The sequence below is a fragment of the Apteryx mantelli genome, chromosome 1 (genome assembly GCF_036417845.1).
Source record: "Apteryx mantelli isolate bAptMan1 chromosome 1, bAptMan1.hap1, whole genome shotgun sequence".
Lineage (NCBI taxonomy): Eukaryota > Metazoa > Chordata > Aves > Apterygiformes > Apterygidae > Apteryx > Apteryx mantelli.
The window spans coordinates 179,060,758-179,086,209 of record NC_089978.1 but is presented as its reverse complement, the minus strand read 5'-3'; the positions used below and the strand labels follow the sequence as shown (position 1 = coordinate 179,086,209).

Below are 25,452 nucleotides of genomic sequence, written 5' to 3'. Positions count from 1 at the left end.
TTAAAATAATATTTGTTCCTCAGATTACCTGAATGAGTGGATTAAAGGAACCACGTGGCAAAGGCAAAATGATGGTGAAAGTAAACTTTCATGCAGAAGCTGGAAAAGTAATTCTTAGGAAATAGTCTCTATCTCAGTTCTCCTCAGGCTGAGAGCAGTTTACGCGTCCCAAAGCTAAATGAAGAGGACAAGATCGAAGGGCCTCTGAAGCTTGAAGTAGGCAGTGTTAGAGCGGAGGCAGGAGGGTGGTCTTTGAAGCCTCAGCAAGAGCTGGCGGGGCAGAAGGACACGCACAGGGTAAACGCGCTACTTTTGAAGGTGGCCGTGGCTGCTTACAGTGCCAGGTTGGGTGTTCAAAGGCGCCGAGCCCTTCCAGGCCCTTTCCCTGGCCGTGCCCCCAGGAGCTGCAGGCACCGGTCTCGCGCGTGAGCTGGGGCCCGCCGCAGCGGCCAGGCCGTCGGACGGCTCTGCAGGCACTTCATGGTCGCACTAGCAGGGACAGAGAAAGCCGAGGGAGGCCGAGAGCCGGCACCTCCCAGCGAGGAACAGAGGCCACAGCCTGAAGTAACTTTATAAATGCTTTCAAGGAACAACTAAAACTTAGGCAATGGAAGAAAGAAAACTGTTTGTTGCTTTAAGCCTTTGTTCTGCCTCCTGACTTTGAGTGAATTCATACATAATGGTTGTTTGGAAGTGTTTGGATTTCCCTGCAAACTCAGATTCTGACAGCTTTCCACAAAAAAGGCTCCCTCGTGCCAAACTCGGCTGGTCCAGTCAGTTGAAGAGACGGGAGGGCGCAGCTGGTCTGTGGGGTCGTGCTGCGTGCTCCATGAAGGGTGCAGCACAGGAGCCGGGAGGGTCGTCAGGAGGCATCTGGGGCAGGGCTTGGCCCCCGATCCAGGTCCCAGTTTCAGGAAGAAGCCATCGACCAGAAAAAAAAAAAAATCTTTCCCTGAATCTGATGAATGCCCCCCTGCTTTTCACAGTTTTTCCAGGCATTTCATTCTTTCATTGCTCATCAGAGATAGCACCCTGCTTGTCCTCTGCAGCGGAGGATTATAGTTAGGAAAGGGCTAGCCTGACTGCCCCCGACTGATGTGCACAACAGCCACCACCTCAGCTTGCTTCATGACTAGTGGCGACAGGGGTGTGCACACAGCAGAGAACTTGCACAACCCTAGACAGTGTGCACCACCATACTGACGCATCACACCAGCTCTGATTTCTGTAGTCTGGGCTTGCTATTCATTCAGTTGTTTGACTCTTCACTAACTCTACTTACATGGTGTATATCCAGTGACTGGAGAATACATCCCTAAAATGATCAGATGTTAACTGTTTTTTCCGCCTGCAGATTTAGGAAACTTTTTCAACTTTTGACTTACTTCTTGGGTCACTAGTTCTTCATAATGCAGGCTAAAAAAAAATCCACATTGTGTGTTTTTTTTGGGGGCGGGGGGAATGTTTTACTTAGCAGCTGCATACAAGGACATCTGTGAACCTCTCTTGTAAACTCAAGTGCCTGGTAAGCTTGTAAACACATGCTTTTTCTAAGAGTGGACAACATACAATTATATGTGTATGCTACAGTAATTAAAAATTCTTTGTTTCACATTAGATAAATTCAGACAGGCTCCTTACTCTGTGCACGGTTGTTTGGTTGAACTTCATCACAAAGCTGATTATGTAGTAGGGTCATGTGCCTTCTGTATTACTGTGGCGGTTGTGTGATTGGAATTTGGAACATGCTACCACAATTAATTGAAATATCCTGTTCTTAAGATAATTGTTTACATAACTGTGTTGTATCACTAAGTACAACTGATCATTGTGAACATTTTAAATACCATTTTTAGGATGTAATTTTTTTAATGGCTTACAGTACACAACCCTTTATTTTCCATATATTAGAGATGTATTCTACTGCAGTGTTTTCAGACATTTTATGCAGTGTTCCTTTGGGATCCAAATCCTGTATGCAAGTTTGTTTTACTCTACTGTTTGATGTTTACAGAAGTCACATGTTACCTATTTGGTTTCCCTGCACTGTTATATAAATAACTGTTTTTAAGAGAATACTTCTGTGGATTTAACTCAGTTGAAGAATACAGTGCATTCACCTACAGGATGTACAGATGCATATTTTAGGAGAGACTGACTTAAATCTATCTAGCTGAGCTGGGATTGTTTTATTATAAAACCCCAGACTGAAGAAGCAATCTGCCCGCTTTCATTTTTCTTTTAGTGCTTGGAACATCTTTTTTCATTCAAAGAGTCAAAGAGACACAGATGAAACTTAAGTGCTTCAGCAGAGTCTAGAAGAGAGCTTGAGATTTAAGAGTTTTACTTTTGTGGCTCAGGAATAATTGTGAGGCAGATAATACTGATACCATTGTAACCTATAACAAGACTATGGCAGTAACAGATACTGAAGCACTAGTGTAAGTACAGGATTTGATTACTGATAGTGAAGTAACATGAACCTGCCCCAGGAAGCTGAGAACAAAGCCATCTGGTACTGTGTTTGAGAAGTCTTTCCGTGGGACTGCACAACTCAAGAGGCACATCAGTTTGATAGACTTTCAGGCTTCACTTTCCTCTCCAACTTGTTGTTCCCAAATGTATAAATTCTGCAAAAATGAATAAAAATGCATTAGGGTTCTATCTGTTTTCACAAAGTTCCTCCAAAGGATTTCTCCTTAAGTTTCCATCAGAAATTAGAGACATTCAACAAGTCGTGCTAGAAACAGTAATCATCTATTATCAAAGGCCACCAAGGATAACTGTAAGAAGAATTTAAGGAAAAAGCTTGTTTTTAAGGAACATTCTTTTTCTATACTTATTTTATACACTAAATACTGTAGTAAATGGTTGGACTCATAACAGAGGATATCCTTTGCACAGTAATTCCAGAAATATGAGATCTTCCTGCCTCCCCCAAAGAATTTCTATTCCTACAGCCTACCTCACTTGAGTTTTAGGTGCCTACATCCATCATTTTCATCCTCAGAACTCCCACTCAGCAGCTGCCTATTTTGGCAGCCCTTGTCTGTCCGTTACCATCCCAGGTTTTTACATTAAGGGTCTGTACAGACCCAAAATTGCACTTCTGAGACTTCTCAGAAGCTGCATTGGCTTGACAGAGTCAAGCACCTTGCAAGCCAGGTTTGTCTAAAGGGCAGGTGGTAGTGAGCACCTGCCTGCTTTAACAAAAAGTTAGAGCCAGCAAAAAAGCCAGTGTGCCAGCATGAAACATTTGTTATTCATTGGCAGTAATTGTTTCCTGTTTAAAAAAACTTATGATTTATTTAATTTTTCTTCTTATTTTATTGGGCCATTAGAAAGTTAATGGGACAGGTCAGCAAAAGCAGTTCTGCTTGTGCTAAAAAGGAAGGCAAAATACAGAGCTGTCCATGGAAGTCTTCAAAGTAATGTTCTGCATGCCTCGATGCCATTAAAGCAGCCGTGTAGGCTCTCCTGGAGTGCCAGTCCTCTCACAGCCATAGCTACCTATGGACCTAGTGGTGCAGCTGGTGCTGTGCTGTACCACTGCCAAGAAAACAGCTCAGCATTACTTGGGACAGGGAGAGGATGCAAGATGGTAGGCTACTGCTTTGGGCACTCACCTGAGGGGGGACAGGATGCTCCTTTCACCAAGGATTGTTTCTGTTTCCTACTTACAATAGTAAGACGAAATACAGAAGGGATCTTGGGCGGAAAGGCTGGAACACAGTCTTTTCTCTCTGAAGAGAAAATCTCTATAAGAGATCTGTAATCTCTAGCCAGCAGAGTTATTTGTTTGTGTTTCCAGTCAGTCCCTTTCTTCTTCATCCTCTGCTTCCTGCTCACAGCTTCCCAAATCTTGAATTATTTTCTACATAGTGGCATGGCTTCAACAAGAGCGCCCCCTTCCTAATCCCTTGCAGGAGCTTTTAGCCCTGGGGGGTGATTGTGTGGGAGTGAGAAGATACGGGTTTTATTAAATTGAAAGGCAGTGGCCCTTGAAGTAAGGTAGACAGTCCCTATCTGTCATTTCTAGTCCATTTTCCAAGAGACAGGGGGTATCACTTTCTCTGGCATGTATTTTAAAGGAAACAGAGGACAGTGAGCGAAGAGTTGCAGCTGTGGAGAGCAGTCCGTGGAGGTGGAGAGTGGTAGGTGCCTTTGGTACAGCCAGTCCTGAGGACCAGGAGAGCAGAGCTCACAGGGAAAAGCACCAACTGTTTTGTGGTACAAGAGAGAGGGTTTTGACCCTGAAGTTAAAAAAAAAAACAAAAAACAAACACCCTTCCCCAGCTCCTGCAATATTCCCAGAGCTAATCATAGCAGTTGTACTTACATATCAGGTGGTGCTATAGCTGGAAAGAAAAAGAAAAAGGTAAGGCAATTGCTGAACTACCACTTCCTTATAGCTCTTTCAAGACCTTCTTCTTCAAGTATAGGCCGCTTGCTATTCCAGATATGAGATGTAGTCTAACAGATCATTTGGTTTGCATTCAGTTATGAAACATTTGTCTGTGCCTGGAGTCAGTGATGACAAGCCCTAAAAATACCGCTGTTCAGTTTGCGCGTACATCCAGCCCTAGAAGTATTTTCCAGCTTTCAGTCTCATATCCTCTGGTCGTTCTACTCTATGTCCTAAAATTCACATCATATTACTGTGATGTATAGTTAAGAAGCATAAAATCGGCATTTTCTTTTTAGAAGGAAAGATACAGATATCATAGTTTGGATACCAGTTTGACGCAATAGAGTCCAGTGCTTACACAAAGGGGTCCACATGAGCAAGGCTATAAACCTGCCTGCCTCAAAGCCTCATTAAGGGACTGGAGTGTTCATTTCTTGTCACAGGGGATCTTTACATATGTAAGCCCTGATCCTTCATAAATGGCTTTGAGATATAATGGAAGGTACTACATACAAACGTAAGATCATTACCCATCTTAAATATTATCCATTATCTCAACCTCCTTATTCTCCAAATGTGAATGAAAGTTCACCTAACAGTATGTTAGTATTAAGCGTAAAAATGTGCTAGTTTTGTATTAAAAATACTTTCGTCTGAAGTAGTGCATTCATCTATTGCTACATTTGTTTTCCTTTTTTTTGGAGGTTGCTATTTTAATACTGAGCTAATCGGGATTTTTCATTGTCTTCATGGGTAAATAGTAGGTGGGAAAGTTTTGAGTCGTGAATCACATATCATTGATGTTACTTTGTAGATGTTTTTCTTGTTGTTGTTGTTTGCAGTCCTATAGAAGTGTGCAGCAGAAAGCAAAGAGTGGGCTGGGTGTTGAAGGGAGCTGTATGGGTGCAGACAGAACACTGCACATGAAGGACCATCACCAGCTCATAGGACCTCCCTTCTTAAGACACTGCCTCTTTCCATGTGATGGGCAGCCAGAGCTATCAATAAAAGTGTTTAGGCAGATCTCCCCTTTTAGAAAGGAAAGGAAAGGAAAGGGTATCTGGAAAATGTTTAGTAGGAGGCTAGAACCTTCTTCAGCCCATCATATGGACCTTGCTGATCTGGTTGTGTTGCAAGAACTGTATATTAGATGGGGTTTTTGGTAAGACATGAGGAAGAATATAATGTTGAATTTCATTTGGGATGAGACTGCCTTCTGTTGTCAAAAACTATGATAAAATTATCATCTTCCCTATGTTATTTAAGATTACTGGCTGGTGGAATTTACTTCATACATAATATTTATCATGCAGGATGATTGTTAATTTAAATACAATTATCATCAGAATAGGCAGGACTTTATTTGGGGCAGTGCTTTCAATGGTAATCAAAGGGAAACAAGTCCTAAAATGGTATTTTTATGGTATTGAGCTGCATCCTTAGTCTTTCAAGTCCTAAAACACTAAACATTGCCTGAAATAAAGAAATATGTGTGTAAGCTGTCATCGATACATCTTCATCACTTCATTTCCCTAAGCTTCAGCTAGCTAGCAAAAGGCAAAATGCTTGTGCACGTGACGTAACACATTCACTACCAAGACCTGTTTTAACTGAAATGAATGATAGTAAGAATAGGCCCAGACCACTTATGTTTGAAGTTATTAACATATTTACTTACTATTAATGTGGTGCTACCTTTAGCATCTGATTGGTGTGCTGGATGTGTGCAATATATTTACTGATTTTAAAATTACAGAGTTGATGACAAGCAACTTTCAAAAGCTGAAGCCCAAAGAATAATTAAGCAGGAGTTAAGTGTCTTGTTATTTGTTTAATGATAGGTAGGTCAGAAAGCAAATGGGCTTTGTGTTTGTTCTGATGCGCAAAGTCATTCTTCTACATGGGAGGAAATCAGAAAATTTGAATCACTTTCTAAGCCTCAAAATGTACATGCTAGATGGAGTCTTTGTAGTTAAAGCTAGTTGCAGCCTTATTTGCTACTGTTTTCCTGTAACAAAAGAACAAAAATATTTTGCATTTTTATGTATCAGAAATTTGCCTTTTGGTACTTAAAAAGAAGTTTTGGAAAAGGGGGTTATTTTGATCCTTGGGCCAAGTTCTTTAATGCCTAATCACGGTGTGGGAAGAACATCTCCATCAAGGTTGTAAATCCTTAAAAAGAGCTTCGATGGAATCTCTGGAGCAGTTTCCCTGTAGAATCTCCTGACCCCTGTGCTGAGGAGCACCGTTACTGCCGCTGGGAGGCAGGTGCCCTCTCCATCCAGCCACAGTCTGCTTGATACTGAGAGTGGCCTTTTGCTTCAGAGCAGAAAGCAGATCAACAAAGCAAGGATGTTTTTATTTTAAAAATTACTTAATGATTCTAGTCAGGTCTGAATCTGCAGATGTTTTTTTTCTGTTCTTATATATTGCAGTGATCTTTGGTGAGCCTCAAAGGAAGCCTGTGCAAATTCAGTTCATTTTTCTTTTTCTGGGAGTCTTAACTTTGCCTACTATGGGTTTGTTTATTAAAGTGAACATAGGACTAGTCATGAAACTTATCCTAGTAGTGACAAGACATACATGAGACAGGAGACGTATACAAGTTCACAGTAAATGGTATCTCATTCAGGGCAATGGAAAGGGGCCTGTAGTATGGAGGGCGATAACTCCCATCCTGTTTTCCCAGAAAAGCAGAACTACAGCTTTCTTCTATCCACTTTCTCCTTTGGACAGGCATGGATGCTCCTTCCCAGATAACCTGTTTCTCCCAAGGAAGATGTCTTCAGCCAGGAACTGTCATAAGCAGCCATGGTTCTCCAGCTTTGGGCGGGCTTGGCTAATGTAAAAGTGGGTGTGCGTACAGAAGAAATAGGAAGCTGCGTCTGTTTCACCTCGTTCATTTGTGTTAGAGCAATCCTGACACCAAACCAGCAGCTAGAAGGTGTGCACCTGTGGCTGAGAGGTCACATGGATAAGTCCTAGTGTCGTTGCGTGCCTGAGTTCCCGCTGCGGGAGTGTGTTCGGTGCACCCTTGAAGCACATCTTGCAGTTTAGTTTCATCCAAAGGGAAACCTGCTCCTGCGCTCTGAGAGCTTGCTGCCAGGCATCAGATGTGCACTCTCATCTGCACTAAAACACTAACACAGATTCACCTGCTGAGTGGTATCTCTAGGTTTAGCACTTATGCCCAGCAGGGAATCTGGGTCTTCCCCACTGAGATATTGCCTAGAATCAGTGCTTTATATAAAAGTTGTATTGAATAATGGGCCCTATTTTTCATGGGACTGGCACTAAAAGATTGTTGAAATGTAATTCAAAGTCGCAACGTAAGATGTACAGGCAAATATATGGCATATTTATAACAAAAAGGCTCAAGACTGGCTGTTTTGGAGGATCTGACTGTGTGGCACTTAGTACTGTCTCCTGTTAATTCAGGAAGCTCAAGGCCAATATTAATATCTGTGATGTTCTTGCTGCCTTACCAGATATCCCTCTGCAGTAATACAAGTCTGTAGAGAACCAGCTGTCTGGTAGGTTACTCTGCAGCTGCAGTATGAATATCTGGCTCCTTCCTGTGGTACTTTATTGCTATTGCACAGGATTTAAGAGCATCTGCAATAAGCCAATAAACATAGCAATATAATTAAACTCTAAAGCAAATCAGTATGATTCTTTTCAAAGGATGAACAGGTTATTTCATTTTATGAAGAGCTGGATTTTTTTTAAATTGTGCAATATTCTCATCGCTTGGTAAAACCTTACACGCATACACACACACATATACACAGTCTTATGCTGTTACTTTTCATCTGGCACAGATATATCAAAAGTCTTGCCCTTGATGCCATTGGTAAATGTTGGCCTCAAGCACATTTGTTAAATTAATTCTGAGTTGGGATTTGGTAAGACATGTGAGGAAAGAGAAAACAGTAAGTCAGTACAAATGTTATTTGGATGATCAGATCACAAGATGCAAGTGAAATTTGGAAATATAAAACGGCCCCTGAAAAGCTGGATAAGTCATCTAAAGATTGCCAATGATTGTTGAATGGCATATTGTTTCTATTCAATTTCTTAGCCAGGATTAGTGAACTTTTAGTTAATTTAATTGTATTTTTATCTGAAAATTACTGAGTAGTGTTGATGGCTACATGCTGCTATTTACAAAACAGAATTGTACTGGAGGCATTCTGACATTTCACTTAATTTGGATGTATCACTTTAGATGGTTTCTATTCCTTGCCTCGTAATTGTTCTCATTTGCTCAGTGGGATTCAGAAACAGGGTTTGTGGAATGTCATTTAATACTCATTTCATTTTGTTAAATGAAATGCAGTGGCTTCCATCTTGCCTATAAACTAAATCATTCTGGTTTCATTGTCTGGCCATATATTTTTAGTTGTGTAAATATTTTTCCTTCCCATGTAATTTGCTTTATGTTACAAAGAGCTTTTTCTCCTCCTCTTCATCTTGTAGCAAACAAGAGTTGGAAAGTGTGTTTTCTGTGGTAAGTTAAATCCTCACATAAGTTGTGTATTCTGCCTTTTACAGCAGTCTGAAGGTGTCTCCTTGTTTACTAAGCTAGCACTTTTCCTTGTTACAAGGAGGACTGAGATCTATAAAAAGTGTCCAAAGGAAATAATCTTTGATAAGAAAATATTTAGAAGGTCAGGTCCTGCATCCCAGTTAAGTTTTCCTCAGGGAAGAAACAGTGGGAAGGATAAAGGCATCTCTTAGCAATGTGATTTCCTCACCCTGCTGGGATGCTAGCCAATGCGTTGCCCAGCTTCTCTTTATAAGCTCAAGCAGGTTCAGGGACTCTCCAGCACGGGTTTTGCTACCCAAAATTCATTAGCCAAGAACCGTGATGTTGACGTGGAGTTGTGATCATGCCCTCTCCCCTGGCACATGCCCCTCATCGGGGACTCTGGGACCATTAGGTCAGCCCGGTTGGGTATTCAACATCCAGTTTAGGCCACACGCTGGAAAGCAGCCCAGAAAATAGATATACAGACTTTACAGCTCAATTTGTAGCATACTGGAAAACAATGGAAAAAAGCCACTGATCTCTTCTCGTACAAGCATGATTTGAATGAGTGTCTATGGGTGAAAAGCTCGAAGTACCATTAATCTATAGATTGTCTTTAAGGACAATATTTTATGCAGAATAAATATTTTACACTATTAAGTAATATAACCCTTTTATTAAGTTAACAGTGCCATGTTTCCACTTTGGCTCACTGTTAAAATTCTTGTGTTAGGGCTTTTTAATAGTTTTGTTTTCCTTTATTCAGAAATTATTTTAAAAGAAAAAAAAAGGCTTATCAAATTTACTGAGACTAATAATACTAAAGGACTGAGATAATCCAAACACAGAACGAAAGAAAGACTCTTGCTGTGCTAAAAGGTACTATTGTATATTGCTGTGAATCAAATGCAACCCAAGTATACTGGGGTGGTATCACGTGCAGAAGAGAGCACAAGTGTGAGCACTGAGAGATGGCATTTCAATTCTTTTAGGCTAACTATTAATGAGAATAGAGTTGTCTTCCAGAGAGCATTTTAAAGGACAGCTGATGAGAAGTGGATACTATCTGTTGATTCTCAGATATCTAGGAAAGAAACTTTGACAAATAGTGGACTAATTCGTGTGATCCAGCCTCCTAAATGGTGTGGAAATTTGTCACAAGGCCTTGGCATAACTCGGTTGGCTGCAACTGTTGTTTTCCCTAACACATAACTGAGTGACAGTGGAGTACACTAAGTATGGCAAGCAGCAACAGCTAGGAGACCATTTTCAGATCTGAAACTCTATATTCCGTATCAAAAAAATAAACAAAAATATACAGATGGATCCTGATTCTTGGAATATGCATTTTCCCACCATGCCTATTTATAAAACTGCCTGATAAATAAGTGTATAGAAGAAATGAATACAACTCAGAATGTCTGGGTCATATTCCCAGCTCTGTTTTTCCTTGAGTGAGCCATACAAAAAAAACAGAACAAAAAAATCAACCAAGAAGCCCTTTATACCTCAGTTTCGCCACGTCTTACAGAAAATCTAAGGATACTTACATAATAAGGGTGATTTCATTTGTGTCTGGAAAGCATGTTGAGTTAATTTCATGGAGGATGCTAACGAAGTGTCATGCATTATTATTGCATTTTGGCTGACTGTACTTGTGAAATCCATTTGACATTTCTCACTTGACACTGATTGTGGGTGGTAACATTTCTATATTAGTTTCAAAGAGGATGCATTATAGTGATGCCTGAGGCATAATTAAATGATTTATTATTAAAGCAGCTTCTAAGAAAGGCAGTAACCTGTGAGATCCTCCCTTTTTTCACTTTGTTAAACAGACGTTTTGTGAAGCACAGTGTTTCTTTACCGATCCTGCCTAATAGCTCCCCGGTGTTCCTTATAGCGACGGGTGAAGTATTGAGCTGAAGTCCATAACTATGTGTGGGTATCGAGATTAATTTTCTCTACTCTCTGGAAGGTCAGCGTGACAGGTGGCTAAGGGATGCTAGGGGAAACCGTTGTTAACGTGAGCAGGCTGTGCCCAAGCTCACGTTGCCCCGTCGAATTTGGCTTCGTGTTGCAACTGGTTAAATCATCGCAGACGCTGGGACCCAGCTTGGACCACACAAATACAGAATCACTCCTAGGCCGTTATCATGTTGTTGAGACTAGTCCTCTGTGTCACAGATAACAGAGGCTCTCATGTATGTCGTTAGCCGTTGGAGCCTAATGCTGAAGCTGAATGCTCCCCAGTAAGACGTGTCTGCAAAGAGTGGTGGTAGGAGAGGAAGCTGGGAGAGGAAATGAGTAAGTCAGCAGGCCATTCCAGCGGGTAGCTCTAAGGCCGGGTTACAGGGGTGAGCAACAGCTCGGGGAGGAAGTGTCGCAATGGCTGACTTCCATGTGTGTGTTCTGCTCTGAAACAGCACTCACAGTAAAAAAATCCGAAATAAGAGTATTTTGGGGAAACATAGCTGAGCAATTAGTGCAAGACAAAGTGGTTTATTGTTAGTTCAGAAAGGAAGGGGAGCATGCGCAGCTCCTCCTCAAAGGTGCTCAGCACCAATAAAGTGGGAACACCAAGCAGGCTGCTGTATGAAGTTACTGATTTTTATCTTCTGCTTCTGCACAACTTTCCCATGCTATGCAAACTAAGTGCTCTCAGTGAACATGTACAGTGTGAGGCCTATCTCTGTGTGTCTGTCCTGAGGAATTCAAGATAAAATTTCAAAAGGATTCATTATTACACTGATATTTATAAACTGTGAAGGTTCTCTGTTTCACATGGTATTTGCACTGGAAAATTTCATGTAAAAAGAACATAGTGGCATGTGTGCATTCTTATAATTTCATGTCTGTGTCTACATGCTTCTCATGTTTTGCAACTGACTTGTGAGCAGTTGGATCCCTGGAAGAATGAGATGACTGAGGAGGGCATTCGAATGGGGAAGGGGGGAAAGGAAGCAAGTGGTGATCCCTATGGAAAGAGAGGAAATTAAATTGTACATTCCATTGCCAACTGGATATCGGCTTGCTGCATTGTCTGTAGCAACAGCTCTTCACCTTCTGATTTTTAGAAGGGAAAAAATTCCTCTGGGACCATTGTATCGTTCAGATAATTTTGTCCACCATTGCGTGACTATCAAAATACAGGTCATCAAGTAAAGTTTCCAGCCACAAGGATAAAGTGAATTGTTGACTTTTGTTTACACAGCGTCTGTGTCTTTGGCAATTAGTTTTCAGTGCTGGTGTTTATGTTCGTTGTAATTATAAGTTTTAAATTTATGAAAAAAAAAAATTATGAAGGAGGGTGGTGGGTGAAGCCCATTCTTTGAGTATTAGATCCTTGCAAAGATACTTGCAAAACAGCTGCTAGAATGAAATTTCAGTGGCAGCTTAGTGAGAGGATAGTTTGAATTGTAGTCAAAATTAGGATTGGTACACCAGATTGTGTGTGGGTATGACACATAAAAAAGGAAATGCTCAGTAAAGTATTTTTATTTGCAATATGAAACTAACCCCAAATAATATTGGTGGGTATTAAATTCTGAATGCCACAGTGGGTCAGTTTCACAGGAGTGCAGAAAATAGTCCAGCCTATAGCAGTAGCTCAGAGAATCTTTGTGAGACATTATTTTAGAGGAATGACTGAAGTTGAAATACTAGTAACAGCAAATACATGATGCTATGGGTGTGGTATGCATCTTTTTTCATCATGAATTCATATTGTTCTAAATATATATAAATACAATCTTTAGAGACTTTGCATTAGCATTCATTATATATCTATATTTATATCTGTTGAAGAAACACTTTCTTAGCTACAGTTGGCTTTAAGAAATATTGTTATGAAGCCTTTCATGTCCCTCACCCGTAATAATGAAAAAAGAATTTCAGCCAATGAAAACAGAGGTGACTGAAGCAAATTTCTAGGTGCAGCAGGGAAATTTAGGGCCCCATCTAAGAGTAGCATCCTTTGGATATGGGAGAGCTGAATCCACTTCTGCAATGTAATGTTACAGAATTATTTAAGTTCTAATGCTGTCAAGAAAACTGGCAAACTAGGTGTTGATTTATCTGCAGGAGTGTGGGGGGAAATAGGATAAATCCAACAAGTTACAGTTGCCTATCTCTTTTAGCAAAGAGGGAGAAAACTTTTGACGAAGATATTCAGTTAACTTCCATTGAAGTGAAAGAGTCCCTAGCACCTGAGCACAGGCAGTGATACTTCTGCTGGGTGGCAAGTGGCTGTTGTCTTCTGGGTCAGACCCTGGGCTGGGAACGTAGCCGCTTTCTCCTCCTGGCTCTGCCACAGATTTCCTTGGTGAACTAAGCAAGTAGTTAATCACTTTGGCCTCTGTTTTTCTGTTCCCCAAATGGGATTCTGACCCCTTCTCCCTTCTGGGAGGTTAAATAAAAGGATGTTTGTAAAGTGAGCTCATATTGTTTTTATGGAAGAGGTGCAGCTTCAAGATTTAGAATCTCAGCAGAGCAAGGACCCGAGGTAATGCATTTACTTGCACAGCGATGCTGTCATACATCCACGATGTTTCTCACCAGTAGCATGCACTGGCCGTGGGCGAGTGCATCCCAGTCCTTTCCTCTGGCATGGGGAGAGAGGCCGTGGGCACTCAGCTGCAGGCAGCCAGTGCTTGCCGCGAGGGGACACTCGTATGCAAATGCTGTGCAACACCCACGTGCAACTCGCCCTCGCAGTTTCAGCTGCCGCTGCCTGCTGGGAAAGCTGAGGGAAAGTCCTTTGGGACGCCGTATTGCTTTGGTACCTCCATGGAGGTGTAATTTCCTCTTCGTCTCACTTTAAGTGAATCTGGTCCCTTTTGTATACACTGTGTGTATTACTGAATGCTCTCTTTGTGCGTGTATATATATATATGCCTGCACGCTTCCCCTCTGAACGGCTTTCAGCCTCGCTCTCTCTCCCTCGCCCTCCCCCTATTTGGGTGGATGTACTTCAGCTGGCATTTCTTAACCTTTGGTTGATAAGTGCCATTTTTGTGCTGTCGGTCGCTAAGTATTTTGTGCTGCTCAGTCTAACCCTTTCCCCCTCCTCTCCTTGTGGAGAAAGGGTACAGCGTATTTCCAGCATATATGCTCTAATTCCAGCGATAGCACCGCTGTCCATTTGTTGCTTTCAGTCAGCTCTGGGCACAGTACAGCAAGCTCGAGCACAGGCGACAGTACAAATGAGCCATCTCTGCACAGCAGCAAATGAGGATTATTGCAGAGGGTGTAGCAGAAGCCCTGTCACATGCAGGATCATGAGTGACAAGCCCATGAGCTCGCACCCAAACACATGCACGCGGTTCTGCTCTGGCTTGCTCCTGAGCAGCCTCAGCAGGGTGAAGCACACAGTGGGGTGCGCGTGTAGGTAGAAACGCGGTGGGAGGTGGAACTGTGGTAGATGTGACTGATTTATGACAGGAGTTTCCTTTACAGTCATAAGGGGAATTTTGCTTGGTCACAGCAAGTTTGAACCCTCATGAAAAAGACTGAATCATTTGAAGTTAAAATAAAACAGAAAATGGCAGGGGGAGGGGCATGGCTGTTAAAAAAAAAACGTTAAAATTATTTCCTTTGGTGCTGACTTCTTAAACTGGAATGTGATCCAGAATAGTTCTCATGTGTAAGCCAACATTTGTTTTAAGAATTTTTATTGTCTTCTTTCTCTCTTCCCTCTCCCCCTCTTGCCCTCCCCCTCCGCTGTGCAGATTTACACTGACTGGGCTAACCACTACCTAGCGAAATCTGGCCACAAGCGGTTGATCAAGGATTTGCAACAGGACATTTCAGATGGAGTTCTGCTAGCAGAAATCATCCAGATCATCGGTAAGAGCAGTGCTTAGAGAAGCAGTGCGAGCTGACTCCTTGCATGGGGGAATATATAATTCAAGCTGAATGTATTTAACAATAAGATGAACCCTGAATAATACAATTTGACTGAGTCCATATGTCTCTGATATTTGTGTGGTTCATCCTTGTCTTAATTAAAACATATGTTTATGTGAGCATGTTTGGAAGTGGCTGTTTAACCATACTTTAAATGGCCAGAACTGTATCTTACACACTTTGAATTGTCAGAAATGAATGCTCCATTAAACCATATGTCTCCCATGTGTGCATTTTGTTAGTTGGAGTGGCTCATACTTTCTGGGATGCCTTGAAACTGTATCCTGACCCTGCAAAGACAATTGTGGAAGATTTCATGTCAGCAGTTATTTTGCAGGGGCTGAAGAATTAGCAGCGACCTCCTTCACACTTCCCCCTTTGCATGATTTGGCATGTGGAAGCAACTGCTGCTAACAAGAGTGTTGTTACTGTACGACTGAGCTTTACTTAGAAAGCAGCTCTGTGTCAACAAAACCCTGTGCACTTTATTGCTTCATCTTTTCTGTTCTTTTTCTTTCTTTGGCGGGGGGAGGACAGTTTTACCTCGTTGCTTACTCCTGCTTTCTCACCTCACTCCTTTTCTTTAGCAAATGAAAAGGTTGAAGATATCAATGGCTGCCCCCGGAGCCAGTCTCAAATGGTAAGAATGAAATATATTTTTAATCTGTGTTGGCACCTCTGCACTTTCCTAAAATGCTTTTTAATAATGATTTATTTAAATTGTGAATACTCTATCCCAGGTTTACCATAAAGTCGTAATTCTCATATAGTTTATTGGTACTTTTTTTTCCCCCACATACACTTAGTGTTTGTTTTTGTGCTAACTTAGGGTCTTGAGGTAACCAGCAGCAAAACTTCATGAGCTCTAATTAACCCAGAACTGCTTTAGCAGACCTCTTCTCCTCATTATCCAGATAATTTAATTTAACTTCATTTTTAAGAGCAGTAAATCCAGGAAAAAAATTTTAAGTGGAGTCTTTGTGTCTGGAGAACTGGCTTGATGAACAGCGCTTGCCAAATTGTTTTTGAATATAAATAGCCTTTTTGATTGTCCACTGTGAAGTCCAGTTAGATGCAGTGACTCCAGAATTTTCAGAAGTAGCATTTTAGGCATATAGCTCTCTGAGCTATAGCTGCCAGCTGCTTAGATATTTTAATACTTTCAGGCAACCAGCATTATGTGACTGTGATTCATATGCATGCTTATTATTCTTTTACTGTCTTTATGGTTAGTAAACTACAATAATAAAATAAAACCTCATTAGAAGGCTGTGGAACTGGCAAGTATAAAATCTGAGCCTCAGTAACATCACCATGCATTTACTGGACCATTTTCTGTTACAATCGTGCTCACTGTGAGGACTTTGCCTGTCTGTGCACATCCAAGTATTGTGTGAATAAGGTGCACAATTTTGTCGCTGGCCAGATTTTTGGAGTATAGTGACTTGGATGAGTTGCATAATAGCAAATTGATGAAGCTGGACTTGAAAATGGAAATGGAGATTAGAAAAAATTTTGCATTTATTCAGTGCATTTTTTAAAGAGGGAAGGTATTTGCAGCTTTTTTCTTCAAAGCTGTGAAAAGTGAAAGGAAAGATATTGAGTACCAATTAAATGAATAATTAGGTTTGTCTGTTCTTTTAAGAAAAAAATAGAGGTTTAGAATAAGTTTATTTTCTGGCTTTTGGGCTTAGTACATAGTAAGAATATATGTGATTTCCTTAATAATAGTTATTACTTTAATTACTCATATTACAGCAACACCTAGTGGCCCCAGCTGAGAACTTTGGGAACTCCAGTGTAGAACTAATATTTCACACACAGAGATCAAGAGATAATCATTGCCTTACAAACCTGCCATTCCAGATAGACAAGTTAAGCAAGAAGAGACAAAAGCACAGAAAAGTGATAGAGTTTCCCAAGGTTATGTAACTGCTTCGCGACCATCTAGGATTGCTTAGGGACCAGCCACTCTTTGATGTCTAACTAAATTTCCATGAGACAGAACTCAGCTGCAGACAGGATTATTCACTCCAGCGATTTTGTGCTTCTCCAAAACAGCAAAATTTGTGTCTGCTTCCTGTCGATGGGTAAATGTGGCACAGGGATTCTGGATTTCCTCTCCTCTCCCCACCGTAGTTATGGGGCAGCCTGGTCAATGCACTGCTGTGCTGCAGCAGTACCCACGCGAATCTCGGTGTGTCCTTCTACCCCTCTTCCTCCTGCAAACACTTCCCTTAGCTCAGCCAGACCAGATGAGATGTCTGAGATGCTCCGGTTCTCAGACGTGGCGCTGTGAACGTTCCCACACGCAGGCAAGCGTCAGTGTTTGCACAGTGCAAAGGAGTGAGGCTTAGCCACTCTACCTTGATGGGAACAGAATGTACTTTGTCATCGTTTTCTGATTCGGTCTCTTTACTGTATTGTTTTATCTCTAAGTCTGATCAGATTATTTCCCTCCCTTTTGACATACCAATTTTATACTGCTGATTTTTTTGACTGAGCTAGGAAATTTAAAACGTACTGAATTCACAGTAGTTCAGACTTGCCAGCTTTCCTTTCAAAGCAGCTCAGAGACCCCAGGTGTGAGTCTGCTTCCTGTTTGTCTCCTTTGGATTGTGCACTGGTGTGGCCTAGGTGAAAGCACCATCTTACCACATTTTCAGCTGGTTTCCCTGAGCAATGCTTAGTTTTGTTAGGCCACGCAGCAGACCAGTTGTCTCTGTCTGCCTGTAGCAGTGGACTCTTGGGTATTTTTAATATGCCGAAAAAAATGTAACAATGATCGAAGCTAATTAACTTTTTTAGAAAATATAAAATAATAACAGAATTAAGATACCTGACACATTTTTGCCATAACAACATTGGTTATTGTGGTTGTTTACGTGGGCCAGTATGTGACCCTAGGCCTCATCAGGATTTGCCAGAATGTTAGTCATCCAATGAGCAATAATCACGGTATTTCTGTAGTGTATTTATTAGCACATCTAGATTTCTGTTTTGACTGACAGCTAACATCCTACATAGGAGTCTCTTTAATACAACCAAGATAACTGGAGAGTTAATGAGAGAAAGCCCTAGAAAGTTTTTTGAAATGCAGTCCACCCTATTTTTTTTGCATCATTCTGTTATCAGCATTAGGAATTCCTGACCCAAAACAGAGTTCATCCTGTCAGTCTGCTCTTTTGGATCCAGAAAGTATTTAGTATTTTTCGGTTCAGATCTTCCCTTAACAGCTCTAGCAATGGCAGATGAAGTAAAGTTGCTTACTTGAGATCTTTTAAAACCAAGGAGAAATTGAAGCATTTCCCATTCTTCTCATAGACGAGCCTTCTGCTTAGAAACACTTTCGAAGTTAGACAAAAGATGCAGTTTATTAAATTCAAAGCCTTTTTTCTCTCTTCCCTTCACCTAAATTAATTTCTGTGTAACAAAAACCCACATCCTGAGTAATTAACTGTCTGTGTGCCAACCTCTTAACATCATTTTGACTTTATAAACCAAGATTCAGTGTAGAAAATATATGCCATGATTAATTCAGTGCCTTCATTTTAACCTTTTTATTTTATAAACCTCAAGAATTCCCACCTCTGTTTTCTTTCACATATGTTTTGGTGATCCTTTCTCTCATAACTTGTAATTAAGAAGAAAAGTTTTCTATACACGTCTACCATTTGATACTCTTCCCAAGAAGTGATATCTAAGACTTCTTGATAGCTTAAGAGAAGCTAGAGAACACTGACATATATTGTCTGCTGCTGGGAATACTTGATATCCTCTGTAGATGATATCAATATCAATTCATAATTAGTCACTACCAATATTTCCAAGTTCTGTTCCACTTACCATTTGGTTTTCCTCTTGTCATTGGCTTCATCATACTCAAGTGGTTTTTAAGGCATCTCAGTTCAGCCATAATTGTAATTCCTAAACATCTTGTAGTATTTATTTTAAACATGTTTTAAATGCTTCTCTTTCAGTTTTCTTTCAGCTAGGTCTGTTGCAGTGTCTTGCACTTCATGCTCATGTTGGCAGTGGTACAGAAGGAACTTGTAGACAAGTTGAACTGGCTCCACAGGTCTTAGTTCATAAAAATTAAAACCTGTAAACCCCAGCAGCATCCAGTTTCTGCGTTGTTAGCTTTACCAGGATCCTCCTGGCTGTCATTACGCTTGTACATATGATTTCACAAATAGAATTTGAGAACCTGAGATTTACTGGGGAATAAATTATTTCATATTCAAATTTCAGAAACTTCAGCTAAATGAAACTTCCAAGAGAACTGGAGAGATTTGCTTATCTCCTGGGTAAATCTACTGTGGTAAAAAGATTTTGGCATTTCTTATGAATGGTTTTAATAAAGATAATAAGGATTTAAAGCTCCATGTATTACAATATACATTGTGTGTATACAATGTCTTATAGAGTCTTTTCTTTGCATCACTCTTTTTTTCCTCACAGATATCCCTTTCAAGTAGGAATAAGGCATTTAAGCTTCCTTTTCATGATCTCTTTCAAGCTCTTCAATGGGAAAAATTTCTATTCATTTCTATTTTTTCCTTGTATCAGTTATTCCATAATTCTGTCAATTAAGGAAACTTAGAATCATTTTTCTTTTAAAAGATAATATTTTTTCAAGAATTTACCTTTTGATACAACTAAAAGTTAATGCTCTTCCGCTTATATATAAGCCGTACTGTTATAAGTCCTGTCATCATCAGAAAAAGCAGGTCGGTAGCTTGGGTAGATAATATGTTATAAAGCTTTTCTATAGTGGTCCAAAGAAAAAGAGTTTAGAATTTTTTTCTTTCTTCCTGAACATATTGAAAAAGTACTGGAAGACCTCCTATGTTTTGTCTCTCAATAGAGCATATCAAACATTTAGTAAGAGTATAAAGGATCAAATTTAATGCATCCTAGGGATATCAGAGAAAATGCAAGAGAATCTTCAAAGTCTTGGGCTGAAAATCTTTTTATGGTGACATTTGCAGAATTGTCACAAACTAATTTTACAAAACTAATATTTCTATCCTCTCCTCATTCAGCCTATGGTGCCTTCAGCCGCATAAATAATTAAAGTTAAAAAAAAAGCGTATTGTTTTTCATGTTAATTTTTCTTTAAGAAATTGATGCTGCCTTGTTAGCTGTTTTTTGTTCCTTAGAATTGGTTCTTGCTACTTCTCATGAGAATTGTCTATACCAGTGCACATCTATGTACAAAAGCATCCTTATTTGTAGCTGGTGGTAGGGTTCTTCTTGTATTTAATTAAGAGCTGGAGGGACCCTTTTTACTAAAAGGCTCCTAATGTATTTGATGAAGACTGTTTTTCATTCTGTCAGTCATCTATGGCGCAGTTTTCTACCAGTTTATATAGCTATGCTTCAAAGGTAATTTTTATAGTTTAGGGTATAGGCATGCTGCAGTCCAACAGAGGGAGCTGAATTCAATAAAAATGTAGGTCTTGCTTACCACATCCTGGAAATCAGTGACTTGAAAAAGGTGTTAGAGTTGTAGCTCATTGCCAAATGACTATGAACTCTCAGTAAAACACTGCAGTTAGCAGAGCTGACACCATCTTTGGGAGGGTAAGTAGGAATATATCTGATAAAATTGGAAGTTAATATGACTATATACAGCACTAATGAGACCATTTCTACAACACTGTACTTCATTTTGTTAATAAAGCCATTAAAAAGATGTTAATAAATTAGAAATGTTTCAGAAAAGAGCTATAAATATGCCAGGAATTTTGCTTTATTTGACAAGACTGAAGAAAAACTGTGTAGTTTAGCAAAAAGAAGGTGAAGTAAGTGAATCAGTCTCTACTTAAGCAGAGAACATTTTTGTGATACAGAAAACAATCTAGTTCAAGAAGTGTAGTACTGTGTGAAGTCTAAAGCTGAAATAAGGCAAGGAAGCCATGTCTATACTGGTAAACATTGCTTCATAATGTATTGGGTAGACATGCTGCTTAGTGTTTTCCTGCAGTCCCACAAAAAAAGCCTTCTGTGGCTTGTTTTCTGCTTATATGCCATATAAACAGTGTTACGCAGCATCCCTCAATATCCGGGAATGTCAATACGCAAGCAAGAGAATATTTGCACTAGCATGCTGTCTATACAAAAATTATTGTAAAGAACAGCATAATTTAGTATAAAACAAGTATGGTAAGTTCTAGTAAAGCCCATACCATTTTTTATGCAAATGTGTGGATTTTTGTTATATGAAGTCGTTTGAGACTGGGAAGCCTGAAAATGTCATTCCTATTTTCATTTTCAGGTGGGCCTGCATGTGAGCTCTTTCTGTCTGCACAGTGTTGAACTGTATGAGTCATCTGGCTTTGCTAGTGCAAATGTTGCAGCCTTACTTTTGATGGGCTTAAACTAAGAAACATTCAGATTTGTTTTTAAAAGTGTTGAGGAGTTTTGACTAAGAGTACAAAAGGTCAGATCTGTAAATATCCTAGTGAGATTGGTTATAAAGATTCCAGATATATTTTCCATGCTTTGGAACAGCTCTAAGTCAGTCCTTCCACAGGAGTGTTACATTTTGAAACAGTTTACATACCAAAATTAGGCTATGTGTAGAAATATGGTCCCTTACAATGGCTCTCACTGCAAATTCAATCAGAGTTTTGAAAACCAGTCCTAGTTCCTTTCTTCTGCAGACCAGTTTCTTCCCACAGTGACACCTGTGCAACCTCCTTGTGTTTAAATTCTGCCTCCACTGACTGTCACCCCATGGCTATCAGTGGTTTTTCACAGATTTCAGGACTGGCCGCTGTTAGAATTTAGTGAAAATAAAAGGGAATGAGGGAATCTAGTTTTGTCAACTGTGCAGGTTTGCTCTGCAAATAGAAATGGAACACAAGATATTCTTGTTGCTCTATTTCCATGGGGCATACTTTCATACTTTATTTTCAGAAGTTATTCAAGTGAATAATCTGAAGTGCATTAGTTAGAGAGTATATACTTTCATGTAATTCTTTCTAAAAGAAGAAAAGTATTTCACTCTAAAAAGGAAAAGGACCATTGGGTTTATCAGGTTTACAGTCAGTTTTTTAAGTTCGTTGAAATAGCTGCTGTGTGGGATGGAACTACAGACAAGTGATCAGTCATAAGCTATTTTTTGGAGATCTCCATAAACACTATTAGCGACTCGTTAAGAAAGGAAAGCAAAGAATAACTGGTCAGTGTTTGCAAGAAGAGAGGTTATGATTTACATCTCCCAAGGATCTGTGCTGGTAACTGACTCATTCATTCTGTTCACCAACGATCTGGGAAAAGGGATGAATAGTAAAATGACAAAGTTTGCAAGATCTTGAAATTCTGAATAAAAAAGTGTGTTGAACTCCTTTTACCCTTTACAGGGTAACAGGTATGCACAGAGTTTCTTTGATGATGAGCCAATCTCTCTTTTGTTGGAAACATATAGTTTGCATGAGAGATGGGACAAGGCCTGAGACAACAGCCTTAGTCAGTACAGAAGTGTTTAAAAATCTAACCAGAAGGAGTGACTTCTCACAATATGGGCAGGGCAGAGTTAGACGCTCATTTCCCTATCCTCTGGGGTAGGCAAGGGGGAGCTGGGATTTGATTATGGAATAGCCTTTAAAAGGGGGAAGATGGACGTACATTTAGAAAAGGGCAACAACCTCGTAGTGTGATGTCTAGGAGAGTGGTCTCAGCAGAGCCGGAGAAAAATGTTAGTAATTAAAATTTGAGCTCCTGTGAGAATTTTTGCTGTGTTTATAGATAGGAATGCTCACATCTTAGCTGTATTATGAAGAAAGAATCTGTAAGACATAATCATAGCTTGTATGTGGCTGTTTTGGGGAGAGACTTCTTGAAGACTATGCCCAGGTGTTAGGTGAAGGACTACATGGAGAGGACTGGAGGGAGATTAAGAGTTTTGCTTTCATTGGCAACTAGTCAGAAAGAAGATTTTAGTTTGGGTAAGAGTAATCAGATCTGGAGCAAATAAAGAGATGAGATTCTCTTTCTAATGACAGTATACTTGAATTTGTAATATTATGAATTTGCCCATGTTGTGAATATTCATATTTACTTTTATTTGCCAGAGAAATTTTCAATGTACCACAGCAAAAGCAGCATCTAAAGGCACTCACCCTTGCACATGGCATATGTACAACCATAAAAATGTGGATACACTTATTTTCTTCTCCATTCTGACAACTTCCTCATAACACAGATGGAAATCCATATCTTTTTGTCTTTTGTCTTTTTTTGTATACTTAGCATGAGAACTTCCTGTATCATCTTAGAATTCCTGTCTGCCCTGCAAGGCTCCTGAAATTTCATTTTACGATTCCTCTCTTATAGAGTGGCTGTAGGACTGTATAGTTTCATAGCTTCTGTCCTAATGGGATTCAAGAGATGAATTACTGAAAAAGTTGATCATCTTTGAGGGCCGTTCCATTATCTCCGCATTTTAAGGTAAAAACATATCCCAAGGATTTTGAAACCTGTGGACATGAGGATGCCCAGCCTTATTTCCAACTACAGTGAGAGTGACAGCTGTAGCTCCAGAGCTATCTGTTATCTAAGTACATAAGTTCTTCAGAACCTGGAAGTGTGTAGTGGCAAACTGCCCCGACGGGTCACACCAGAACTGTTCATTCTCCCTCCATCTTTAGCAAAGACAAAGAAATCTACAGTAGATGAGAAGAGTGGCCACCTGTGTGGTGATTCCATGGGTAGACCCTCTGAAACTAGGAAGAATAACCATTTTGATCTCCTTCATACCATGTGAACCTTGAGACTTCTTTTCCCTGGTAAAACTCATTGGAGCCATCAGACAGTCATGCCAGTGCTGGCTACAGTGTTTACAACATATGTGCTCCAGGTCAAACATATGAAGCCATGCAGCTTGTCCTTCATCTTGATATATTTGGTGGACTTTATCATTTTCCTTTGGTTCCAGCTGCGTCTACATGGACTCTTAGATTGGCCCCAAGTCTGTTTTCACAGCACTTTATCTACTTTCTTCTGTTTAGTGGAGAACGACCTGGAGTTTTTGGTTTCCTCTATTTGCCTTCCATAATGTCTCTACCCTCCCCACTTTCATCTGCCAGGTGAGCTATAAAGGACTTGGCCACACTTGTGGTCAGCAGTCTTCTTTGTGTTACAAGGGGAATTTATCTCTTCATCAGATAAAGCAAAAGCCCCTTTTCATCTTAGAGACCTGTCATCTCTCAGAACAGACTTAATTAAAGATGCCTTAATTAAAGATCCGCACTTGGATTTCTGTTCCCATTGATGAAGGCAAAATCTGGACAAGAAAATAGATCAAAGGGCTCCCAGTCATTCTTGGTAACTGTCCTTATTATCCATTCTTTCATGTGGCCTCAAGCCATGTTATAATCAAGAGAGGAGTTTCATGAGGACATTTTGCCCTCTGTACAACTGAGCCTGCTTCTGCATGTTATGCAGCTCCCAACAATCGCAACTCTTCCTTGGTCTTCATAGGTGAATGGCTGAAGTGTCAGTGCTCCCCAGTCCCTGGAAGGAACTTGTCTTAGTAATGCATAGCTTTTACATTCTTTGCCATCCCTCATCCCCAAAGGCTGAGTTACCGGTTAATTCTGCATTTCTGAATCCAGCTTTTGTGGTTTGGAGAAGTACAGCCTTCTGTGATTCCTGTTTCAGAAGTGTGGGCAAGAAAAAGATTGGATCCACACTGGCAGCAAACACATCTTATTCTCCCAGTCTACTCTCTCTTACCTTGTTATAGAGGCAGTTGTGGACTGAAACAGCAAGACTGACACAACTCTGTTATGAAGGAGTCTAAGTAGAAGCTTATCTGTGCAAGAAACAATACTGCCCAGCATGTTACATTTCAGATTTCCTATCTTCTGATGGTAGCTTCAAGTAGGTCCATACAATTCTTGACTGGCAATGCTTTCTGAGATCATCTAGATGATTTGCATTAACTCGTATCTTCAGTGGATTCCCAGGGGAGTGTACAAGACTCTCATAGCCGTCTGGCCATACTGCCTATCACCCAGAAGCATGCCTTAGCTATCCTTCCGAAGATGTTTTATTGGACAAGTCCTCTCATTTCTTAGATAGGTTCAGACTGTGGACCTTCCCTTTGAAGAGAGGTGTGATGCTCAAAGTAATGAGGAATGAGAATCAGGACTTCCACCCATGTATTCTTGTCGCCATCTAGAAATAATGGGGGCAGTATCAGGAACAATTTCTGTATCAGCGAATGAGGCAGTATGAGATCCTCTTCCATGTGTAGGGAAGTGGCCTTCCATGTGCGGGGAAGAAACTGTTAAACCAGTACACTGAGCATCAGGTTATACCTGGCAGGTTTTAATTTGCTCAGAGCTTTGAACATTTTGGAGACTGAAGTAAGCCATTTCACACTCATGAATCATAAATGATGCAGGACAAAATTACAGAAGTTGATCTTCAGGACTGGAGGTTTGACTCTCCCCCTCTTTGCTTTAGACATCAAAAAAACCTTTTTATAAACTTGGATATGCCTTACAGAAGGGCCATGGCTTTTCTGTGTATTCCCGAATGCCACAGAATTAAAAAATTCTCTGGCTAGCAGCACTGAATGTAGGTATAGCCA

General features: G+C 40.3%; 1 protein-coding gene across 1 annotated transcript in view; it reads left to right on the top strand.

Moving 5' to 3' along the window:
• NAV3 (neuron navigator 3) overlaps nucleotides 1–25,452 on the top strand; it is a 282,224-nt gene that overhangs the window by 66,188 nt on the left and 190,584 nt on the right. The window contains exons 2-3 of the mRNA XM_067313062.1: nucleotides 14,669–14,786; nucleotides 15,434–15,486. Of these exons, the coding sequence (XP_067169163.1) occupies nucleotides 14,669–14,786; nucleotides 15,434–15,486 (171 nt within the window). The remainder of the gene's footprint in view (nucleotides 1–14,668; nucleotides 14,787–15,433; nucleotides 15,487–25,452) is intronic.